Source organism: Phaseolus vulgaris, chromosome 5, assembly GCF_051622355.1.
Source record: "Phaseolus vulgaris cultivar YP4 chromosome 5, ASM5162235v1, whole genome shotgun sequence".
Lineage (NCBI taxonomy): Eukaryota > Viridiplantae > Streptophyta > Magnoliopsida > Fabales > Fabaceae > Phaseolus > Phaseolus vulgaris.
In genome coordinates this window covers 33,295,319-33,306,474 of record NC_143502.1, presented here as the reverse complement: position 1 = coordinate 33,306,474, position 11,156 = coordinate 33,295,319, and the positions used below count along the sequence as shown (strand labels likewise).

Here is an 11,156-nt window from a genome sequence, read left to right as displayed (position 1 = left end):
CACACAGTCTCTATTAACATGATGAAATTAGATTACTCTCACCGTGATTTATTTGAAAATGTAGGGAATTTTTTCACTAATCCTTTAATTCTGAAAAAAAAATTTAAATAAATATTATTAAAAAGCTTATATATATATATATTTCGTAATCTTGTTTGTGGTAATGTGAGTATTGTTAACTTTGACGATCAAACACGAATATTTTTTGTAATAATGTATGAATAAAAGTAACAACTACATATAATTCTTGTCTAAACTGCATGACGTTATTCTAGAAAACTAAGCTCTTAAAAAGATGCAATATTAAAAATATGTTTGGATTATGTGGTAAAAAATAAAGATAGGAAGTTTAATATTAAAGTAGACAAAAGATGTGATAAAGCAAAGGATCTCGCGAAAGATAATCAATCTAATAAATAGTGGGGAAAAGGGTGGGAAAGATATTACAAGTGTTACGAATTCACTGCGTATAACACAATTGGTTATTATCACAATGTAACAAAACACTTGTTAACAATGTCTCACTTTTAGGAATTGAGCAAAAACATAAAGTTTTGCAGATGAGCTTATGAAGTGAGAGAGTGAGGAAGAACTTTATATGGGTTGAGTATGTGATTGGGGTCCATCAAATTCTTGATCGAAGCCATCACTTGCACCTGTTCAATTTGATACTACTTCAGACATCCATTCATTTCACAAGTTTACGTTTTCAAATACAAAACTGCAACTTGAGTCAGTAATAAGTTAATAACATAATATACATACAGTTTCAAGTGACTTGCTGTAGTAAATTTCGTTGGCTTTCATTAGTCCAATTCCATGCTCAGCGCTAATACTCCCTCGGTGCTTAGATGTCCACTCGTATACAAAAGGTTCAATTTGCGACAAAATCTGCAAATTTTATCACTGATAATGTCGTGAAAAGAAAATTTTCATAACCAAGCAGTTGTGTGCTATGTTAGAGCTACCTTGTCATCATAATGAGGAGTAGAAACGTTCAAATGCAAATTTCCATCTCCAAGGTGACCATATCCAATTACATTAGCAGTATTACCTACAATTCAATAACAGATGAACAAATAAAATACAATATCATTCCTCTATGCACGATTGTGACCCCACATAACTCATCTTCCATAAAAGCTATAGACTTTCTAGGACACAAACGAAGGAATCAAACATATACTTACTACATTATGTCTGCTAATTTCCTCCTGAACTATACCACAAACTTAGAAAACAAAAATATAACTACATGGCAAAGTTATAGTCTGTTCCTTACCTAGTCTAGAGCGCATTTCTTCAACAAGATTGTACATGTGTTCAAGAGGTACTGATAAATCATACTTGTAAACAGCTCCTGCTTTCATCAATGCCTCTGGTATACCCTGAAATCATTAGATAAAATCTAATACAACCAAACTCATCAATAGTATTTTCATAAAACAATTAAAAATTCGTATTAAATTTAATTTAATTACTGATGACAAATTATTGCTGAGAAAAAAACAAAAGGATAACACTTTTGGGGGTTGAGGGAATCATCCTCTTCAAATTCCTGAAGAAAAATAAGAAAATGAAATCTAGTATCTACAGCGTGGCAGTTATGTTTCTTCCACTCAATATGTTAAAACAGTTAGCTATTTTGTACATCTCAACAAGAGTATACACTGAAAAAGCATCCACAAGTATCAAATGACAACAGCTGAAATCAGAACAAATATGATCAACTTGGCCCATAAAATGAAAAATAAGAATATTAGCACGATCAATTTAGCAGGAAATTCATTCCAAGAGTAAAAGTACGAAATGATATAGAAATTTGAAGTGAAATGAAACCTTCTCTAGGATTAAACCGCCCGTAGAGCATTAATAACCAAGCAAGTGGATAGTAAAAGTGGGTAGACAACAATAACTTCATACGACATTGGTATAAAGATTCCAAATACGAGGGGTATAGCTGATCTAACTTGGTCAAGCTTTTTCACTTTCAAAAATGAAGTATGAATTCAAAAAAGGTAAAAATACTGACTGTAAAAATTCGAAAACCAGCCAAGAAAACTGAAAAGTAGAACATGGCAGGGATATATGCTTAATTTTGTAAAGGGATAAAGCATTTTTTGAAAAAAATAATAATAATGGAGTGAAAAATGTCAACCTCGCGTAGAAGCCAAAATGATGATGCTTGATTTATGTCTTGTGCAAGAACACCATCAGATATCAATTCATTCTCCATGGAGCCAAGTAGAAATGCTTCAAGCTTTTGTCTGGAGGTGTCCAAATAAAGTCACATCATATGTGAAGGTATTTTAAGTGCATGCTTATATTGATAATTTAAATAAAAAAAATAATTACAAAAAAAACAGGAAAATAACTTAAGGAACGTTTCCAGGCAAATTTTAAGGTTCATACTTCATAGCGTAGAAAATTTCATTTGGATCAATTCAGGATTCTGTAAGTGAAATTACGGAGGATAAGACATTTCTAATAACTGTCCCCTAATCACTTAATTATTAGACTCTGCAATTCATTCTTCCACCCAACCTCCTAAAAAAGTTGAAGTAGCTTTTAATGCCAGTAAAAGCCGGGACGAGAAGGAACAAAATTTAGAATTAAACAAATCCTCCAGCAATGTAACAAATTACACTAATCTTTGTTGAAGGTTGCTAAATTACAATTTAAATGGAAGTACATGATTGATCAAAAGTCAGAACAGCAGAAATCAATGTAATTTACTCTGCGAAATGACTGACTGCCTCATGTTAAAATGCAAGGATTTTTATTCACGCACACACAAAAAAATGAATAGACTTTACTTGTCAGAAGATTCATCACTGCCCGTTGTCTCAATCAGAACATAAAAGTTATGCAATGACGTAGGTATTGGATTTCGTGCACCTTCCAGGTGATTTAAAACCTGTCAGAAACCCAATCAAATCAGGATGACTAGGACCAACCAAGGGGAAAAGAAAAAAAGTTCTGATTATTTTCTCAGCAGTAAGACCTAGGATTTTTTAGCAGTAATTTGTATAAATCCAAAACAAATAAATAAATCTAAACTAGTAGAGTTGTTATGATTGGAGAAAATTGTAAATATCACAATGATCAGATACTATGAAGCCATTCACGTAAAGTTCATGATGAATTCCATGACAACACATAGACAAGTTTGGAGGTCATTGTTGGAAACCATAGATCAAAGTCAAGGCTCAAGTCCCAAAGCATTTTATTCCTATATCATAGTATTGGCCAGAACTTCCCAAAATGTTTTTCATTGTTTTGTTTATCGAAGTCTATGTTTACCTTGTTGACTACAATGTTAAGACTAAAGAGAAGCTGTTTTGATGATGATGTTTGAAGATGTTGATGTTGAAGATGTATTGAGTGTTTTAGTTTTCATTACATGTGTTTAAGAGTCTCTCACACAAGGTTTTCAGTTTAGCACGCAATTTATATTAAAATTAATCAAAAGAAAATTTGTTTTGAAAAGTTAAAAAATGTGAAAAAGGAGGTTTTATGACTATGTTAATCCATTAAGGTCTTAAGTGATCGATTAAACTGTTCTTGAGATGTTTCAGAATAGGATAATTAATTATCTTGAGTTGGTAATCAATGAAAACGTATAATGCTGCACTCTTGTTTGAATCAGTTAACAAAACAAATAGAACTCAGACTCACTCTTACATACCTTTTTTTTTATAAAAACTTTCATGTTAGACATCATTATGCAACTTGACATCTCAGATTGACTGACACCTCAAGTAATAACAATCATTTGTCATCACATGAAAAAAGTATTATTAAAAAAATAAATTGTTCTACTTTAAAATAAACACTCTTACATACCTTTTATGAACTCTTTTAATTAGCGTTTTCTGAACTCTATAAATAGAACTTGGACTCACTCTTACATACCTCTAATACTACTTTAAAAAGCGAACCCATTAAGCTCATTTGAGCTGTTTTCAATTGTCAAAGAGTGCTTTCAAGATTACAAATTCAAAAGGTTGTGTTGTGCTGCTGAAATTGTCTTGTCAATTGCTTCTGCTGTGAAATTTCTGATACATTCTTTTTCTGAGTTGCTGAAGTGTTTCCAGTGTATATCATCTTGTGTCATCTAGAGATGATTTTGATTGGGTTGGTATCCTCTTGGATTGTCCCAAGGGTAGAATACACATTCTTGAGTGTGTTCAAGTGTTGATCCTGCACTGCTTGTGGTCTTGTGTTTGTTTTTCTTTTGGTGAGTGCTTGTACAAGCATTTAAAAGATAGTGGATTTCAGTTATCTTAAGGTTGAATAACTAAGACTAGATGTAGGAGTATTTGTGATTTGAGCCGGTATCAATTTTTTGTGCTATCTTTTTCTTCTTCTATCTTCTTTATCTTGTTGTTTACCAATTTTCTTATCAATCTTAATTCCCTAATCAATTGCATTCAGTTTTTCAAACGGAAACAGTTTTCAAAAAACTTGAAGAAAGGGAAAATCTTTTCAAAAAGTTTTTAAAATCAATTCACTCCCCAGGTAGTCTCATATTCTTTTCTAACACATGACATTCTGCAAGTGGCAAAAAGGGAACACATGCATGACTTCCTACATAATGAGTTTGCGAACTTTAAGTATTTGAGATGTTAAATCCAACAAAAAAAAGCAGGAAAAAAAATCTAAAACTCCAATCAAAATGCAATTTCATCAATAAGACCCACTACCATTTTTATCTAAAGTCTTTATCTTCCATATATACCTACTAAGTATTAAAATCACTACAAGATATGCAACTTTGAATTTGTAGATTGTGTACATTATGTGATAGTTATTACTCTGTTTCTTACTCCCCTGCCAAACATCTCATTCTCACCTCACCATCAATGCTACCTTTTTTTCTATATAACACGTTCAGAATACACAAAAGACAATTACATGCTTATGCATAGTAGCCGCATCAATTTCTAAGACACGGATTGCTAAAGTATCATTTGCACTCTTGTACAGGGCTAGCTGATAATATCAAGCACAAAGTTAACATTAAACAAAAGCTATATCAAGTTTAAGCATATGAGCATGCATCAAAAAAACTTAAATGCATTTATAAGTAGCAACTGCAACACAGATTAATTTCATTATGGTATCACTTGATATTACCAAATTCATAGACTGAACATCCAGAAATTCAAATGCAGATAAAATCTCCCCAAGTTTCCTTTTTGCTTCCTGTAGCAGTTTCTGAAGTACAAAAACAAAAGCAATTTGATAAGATGGATGCCTGTTTCTTTCTGAAAACAAAAGGGAAAAAAATATTGGCGCAATACATAAGCTTATATGTATGATACATAAGCTTATACAAGAATTTCACCTAATTGGTAACATAAGGTTCCTATATAGTTTATTATCTTGTCATTAGAGACCTAGTTTCACCATACTTATTCAAAAGTATTTGTGGTAAGGCAAGGATAAAAGATTTAAAAATTAATTTGGAAGACAAGGGCATGTTTAGTCTAATAAAAGGTTTTCTGTTTTTATTTCATGCTTTTGAAACAAACAAAAAAATGTTATTTTCACCTATTCCCACACAAATCTTAGAAGACAATAAAAAATAGAAAAAAAGGCATTTATACAATTATATGCAAAAATCATGAAATTGAAAATGAAAACATTTTCTCAAACCAAATAGGCACTAAGGGCTCTTCATTAGTGAAAAAGGAGAAGAAAAAAGAAAACATATAATCCTTCCCAATCAGTCAGTACAGTATTGTCCAAATCATATAAACGACAATCAATTAAGACAATCCGCAGAAGTCACTAAAGCAATCAATGCAGCAACAATGAAACTAAAATATATTTGAAAATAGGAGTATTGATCATGCCTGGCAGCTGTTATAATCTTTGCAAGCAAGAAAAGCCACATTTACTGAAGATAACTTCGGTGGGGTAAGTATTGAAACTTTAGTAACAATTCCCAAGGAACCTTCACTTCCTACATCATCCGTAAGTTATTTTACAATCAGATATTTTACTTGCTTCCAAATTTGACGTGTTGTTCACTACATACCTATAAATAGATGTTTCAAATCATAGCCAGTGTTATCTTTGCGCAATGTCTTAAGCATGTCAAGCACAGTACCATTTGCTAGAACAGCTTCAACACCTGTAGGGTAAATCAAAGGCTTGCTTCAGAATGAATAGAGTGCTACTAGCGAAAGAAAAATGGATTGAGATGTCCCCAACTTCACAATATATTGAGAAATTCGGGTGCTTTGATACTTCATCGTGAAAATTGTTACACCTTTCAACTGTATTCCATTCTATAGATGACTAATCAATACAATCATCTAGCATTGATGCACTTACTGACTTTAGAAGTATTCAGATGATACAGAAAAGGCAACACGTTTGTTATTTTCTTACCAAGTACATTTCCATGAAGGGATCCATAACGGACAAGACGCAAACCACCAGCATTAGTTGAAACATTTCCACCGATCTGGCAACTCCCTTTTGCACCTAAGTCTAGTGGCATAATAAATCTGAATGAAAAGTGTAGAAATTTAAATACAGAGAGCCTACATTAAAGTTGAGTTTTAGAACTTATATGAGTACGGAAAGGGAAATTGATAATCTAAAATGTTCAAGACATTAGTCATAACATTGGACTTGCACTACGTAGAACTTCAAGAAAAGAACAAACCAAAGAGCAAGCCTTTTTCTAATATCACTATAATTCTGTTAAGTATACCCAAACAGTTCTGTTGCAGAATTACTAATACAAAACATGGAAGAAAAGTAGTACCATCGTTATTTTTCTTCCAGAAATAGAAGTATAAGATTACCCAAATTTAAAACAAAAAACCTTAAATTACAGTTAGATGAAATTGATCCAAATAACAATGACTTCATAAAAATTAAAAGGATTACCCTTCATTGTCCAGGAATGACATTATATTTTCCAATATGCACCCAGCTTCACATACCAATATTCCACTAACCTAAAGAAGACAATGGCAGAAACTTCAGAATTAAGTATACAAACCTGTCTCTTTAATGTTTGACATTGACTTTAATTCCAAAGAGATAATTAATAAATTTTTGATACAAATGGGTGTTGCAAGGTAACTAGCACAATTATATGTTGTTTCCTCTTAAGAGGAGAAACTGCTGCAGATGGGCGTTTGTTAATATGACTCACATGGTTTTGCTTTTATACAGAAACATTGTTTTTAGTTTTTTAATGATTATAAGCCAATTCAATCCAATATCCAAACACATGAATATTTTTTACAAAACAAAAGGTTGTAGGAAAGGGAGAGGCACTGAATTGTTGATAAGTTGATTTAAGAAAGATAGAGGGATTATAGTATTTTAATGATGCAGATGTTATACAGTGCTCAACAAAAATTATACTAAGTTCTCAAAACAAGTAACGCAAGGAAAGAGGTAATTCATAAGTCATAGAAAATATGCCCTTCAAGAAGTAGATGGTCTACCTTGTCGAAAGATATGATCTTATTCATAGAACTAAGACTAATAATGACCTGCAACAGCAGATTATAAGAAAGCTGTCAATAATCACATAGTAACGAGTTTGTTTTCTAGTACATTCAAGATTGAACCCTTGTCAAGAGAATAAATTAAAGACTATACCTCATCAAAGACAGGAACACTTCCTCCGACAAGACCAGTGTTTCCACCTTGGGGAACAACAGCCAAGCATCTGGAATTACAATATTTAAGAATTTGAGCAACCTGCAAAAACGAAACACTCGAAAAATAAAGTCAATTAAACAAACCAAACGCCAAATGCTTCACTGGACCAAGTTCCTAAAGGGTAATTGTTCATTCTATTCAATAGAGACAAAATAAACAAATAGAAGAATAGAAGAACCTGGTCAGTGGTCCTAGGCTGTAGGAGGAGCTTGCTGGAGCCTTTGTATTTATGCATCCAATCAGTGTTTGAAGTGACAAGCTTGTCCTCATCCTGAACAACATTTTTGTTACCCAATATACCCTCGAAGTATCTAACATCATCATCGTTTAACTTTGAGAATCTGGGGTTCCTTTGAACCAACCCCGCCAATGAACCATAGCGTTTGCGCTGAATTCCAACACCCCATTGTTTGATTTCAATGAAATTCCTTAGAGGTTTGAAAAAGGAAAAAACTTGTTGATCCTCTCGAACGATATTGCACTGTAAAAGCCTGCGTTTTTCATCAAAACCCGTAGTAAAGCAAGAAGAGAACGTTGCAGTTGCAGAAGGGAGAAGAGGTGGGTTCCTTGAGCGGTCAGGGAAGGAGCTTAAGAGGAACCGAAGTGTGACTCTGCTATTGTGCCTGGCCATTGTTAGGGGGTAAGTGGCTTGCGATGAACAACTGCACTTGAAAGGCACAAAACCAAGTTAGTTACGTTTCATGCTATGAAGCTGGAATAAAAAAAGATGATGATGATGGGAAGTGAAGGTTGTGATAATGTTAATATATGTTCAGATGTTAAAATATTTAATATTAATGATAATAATAATAATAATTAAATATATAGCATTAAATAAAATATTAAAACTTCAAATATATCATCACAATTCACAACCACTGTTACTCCACATAACAATGAACAGACCAAAAAAAAGGTAAAAATATGATATTACCAATTTTATTTAATCGCCTTTTTTTATTAAGAAATCTAATGAAGATTCCTTTTATATATAGTTATAAATTATTATTATTATTAAATTGGCTTTTGAAGCAAGTTGGAGTAGAAGAGAAGAGAACGTGAGAAACTCTAGGTTATAGGTGTTGCGGGCTTAGACATTTTTATACTTCTATTTATCTATTATTTACATCAATTAATTAGTTATTTATATTTGTCTATTATTTTATTCTATTTGTGCTTAAAGGTAATCTGAGTTGGTAATCATACAAAAGTCACTCCTTAGTTTTAAGTTAAATTTTAATTTTTACGAGTGATATTTGTATTATATTATATATATATATATTAATATTACTATTCACATATTTATATTAAAAGTATAAATTTATAATTTATTTTAATAAATACAAATATATTATATCTATATATAAAAATTATTTTTTTAGAATTTATTTTAAAAATGATATTATAGGTTTATTTTAAAAACTACTTTTTGAATATATAGGTATCCGCTTAACAAAATCATATAAATAAATATATATAATATTTAACTTTTTTTTTCTCCTGTCTTTTTGTTACTTTTCTTTTATAGGAATGATAATGTGTATTGAGTAACCTGCAAGTTTTTTATAAATTTAATAAAAATAAAACAATTCAATCTAAATATTTATTATTTTTTTTACTGAAAAATTGAGGCATGTTAGTTCACACCGTGATCAAACCTACATTTCTCCCCTTCTAGAGAGTCAATAACACCCCTCACAATACCAATTTTTCAAAATGTTACCTGACAGTTACAACATGCCCTTAACGCCTCACCAACAAGTGGCCATGTTTTCTGTGTGAATAAGAGAATAAAGAGTGTCAAGAAAACATTTTCCTAATATATATTAGGGTCATTATATGTGTATTATTAGTATGATGATTTTTTTTAAAATAACATTTGAAATTATAGAGTATTATATGTTATTAGTGTTTTCAGCTAAAGCATAAAGAAAGTTACAATGATTAGGGTTTAGAGTATGGGAGTGCAGGGTCTTCGTTTTCTCCACATCTGGAGTTGAGGGTAATAAAAATGATGGTGACGACTGTATTGAGTGTGTTTCAGAGGATTCTGTTCAAGTGATTGATAATTGTGCCAGAGAGTAACTCTGGTCCCATATCAACTTATCAGTTGCCTACTAAAATTTGCTTCCATGTAATGTTACTTTTTTTTTCTTTTCTCTCTTCTTTTTTCATTGGTGTAAAGTGTTCCAGGAGCTCCAATGACTTCAACAACCCAACTTCCAAAGGGGAAGAAAGTAAAATAGAGGAAGGCAAAAGAATGTGAAGGAAGAAGAGAAAGAGAAAATCAAAGCATAAGAAAAATATTGTGTAAAAGCGAAGGGGAAAGCGAAAAAGTTAGGTGGATTATGCGGAAATTAAAAGAATCTGGTATTATGGTAACTTTGTGCTTGAAGCGGCCTTAACAAACAAGAACAGATTCACTGTGCTACGTCACATTAGGGTTATATTTCTTTTTTCATTTATTATTATTTTACTTTATAAATTAAACCTTATTGCACCATGAGTTAATTATAAAACATTGCACCATGAGTTAATTATAAAACATTGTTCGCTATAGTTCATTTTAATTAAATGGTTTTTTGAACATTTTTCTTTTTCTTTAAACCATTCGTTTTACAAGAGTGTTTTCTCAAGATCCAAGCTTCAACATAAGATCTGACCCTACTGGATGGTTTTTCCTTGTATTGGACCACCAACCCTAGATTCCAGAGTGCTCGGCGCTTGGACGACCTATCTTCAAAGGACCAAGGGATTTGCGAATTTTTGACAAGTTTAAGAGTCGTCTTTGATACCTCCACTTTGTTGATAAAAGAATACCTTCCTGGTGCCCTGAAAGCTTACACCGATACTCCTCCTTTCCTACCCTTAACTTTATATCATTGTCACTAATCATTTATTCGTTTTTTTGCAGAAAAAATGCTTTCCAACAATAGCAAGGCCGAGCTAGCCGAGCTCATTAGGAAGATGAGGGTGGATGCTAGCCTGCCCAAGGAATCTTTCGCACAAAAAAGGAAAACTCCTACTATAATCACCCAGTCTCCGACTGACCCGGACGAGCAGACCACTTCAAGGCTCGTTTTCAAAAGGAAAAGACCAGCGACCACTCCCCCTACCAAGCATTCACACTCAGACGGCTCAGAATCACACCAAGAAGTCATCACCATTTAAGAGTGCGAAGCCAAGAGATCGAGGGGAAAAAGTTTGTAAGACCTTGATTTCGATGTCCCAGCCCATGGCAAAGCCTTCTTCTTGCCTAACGAGGACAAAGCTAGACTCATGGTTCATGACGAAGACCACCTTCGCCATGATACCTTGAAGCTATTTGGGCAGGCTTTCGCCATGGCTTACCTGGTCGAGGCTAAGGCAAAAGATCAAAAAGCAGCTGAGGACCAAAGGATTAAGGAGAACATAGAGCTCCACAAGGAGGTAGAATGCCTCCAGGATGAGATCAAACG

General features: G+C 32.8%; 1 protein-coding gene across 4 annotated transcripts; it reads right to left on the bottom strand.

The window, feature by feature from the left end:
- Positions 1–393: 393 nt before the first annotated feature.
- LOC137835433 (D-2-hydroxyglutarate dehydrogenase, mitochondrial) lies at positions 394–8,773 on the bottom strand. 4 transcript variants are annotated; one of them, XM_068643945.2, is made up of 14 exons: positions 7,877–8,773; positions 7,636–7,737; positions 7,479–7,526; positions 6,910–6,980; positions 6,403–6,521; positions 6,047–6,142; positions 5,862–5,971; positions 5,140–5,220; positions 2,817–2,917; positions 2,159–2,267; positions 1,283–1,388; positions 969–1,054; positions 766–891; positions 394–656 (listed from the first exon to the last, which is right to left on the bottom strand). In XM_068643945.2, exons 1-14 carry the CDS (start codon positions 8,327–8,329, stop codon positions 567–569), a joined length of 1,698 nt encoding a protein of 565 aa, XP_068500046.1. In that variant the 5' UTR covers positions 8,330–8,773; the 3' UTR covers positions 394–566. The 4 variants fall into 4 exon arrangements, with proteins under 4 accessions (XP_068500046.1, XP_090158293.1, XP_090158292.1 ...); XM_090302167.1 differs by having other exon boundaries at positions 6,403–6,504; positions 7,877–8,436; XM_090302166.1 differs by lacking the exon at positions 6,910–6,980 and having other exon boundaries at positions 7,877–8,436.
- Between the last annotated feature and the right edge of the window lie 2,383 nt (positions 8,774–11,156).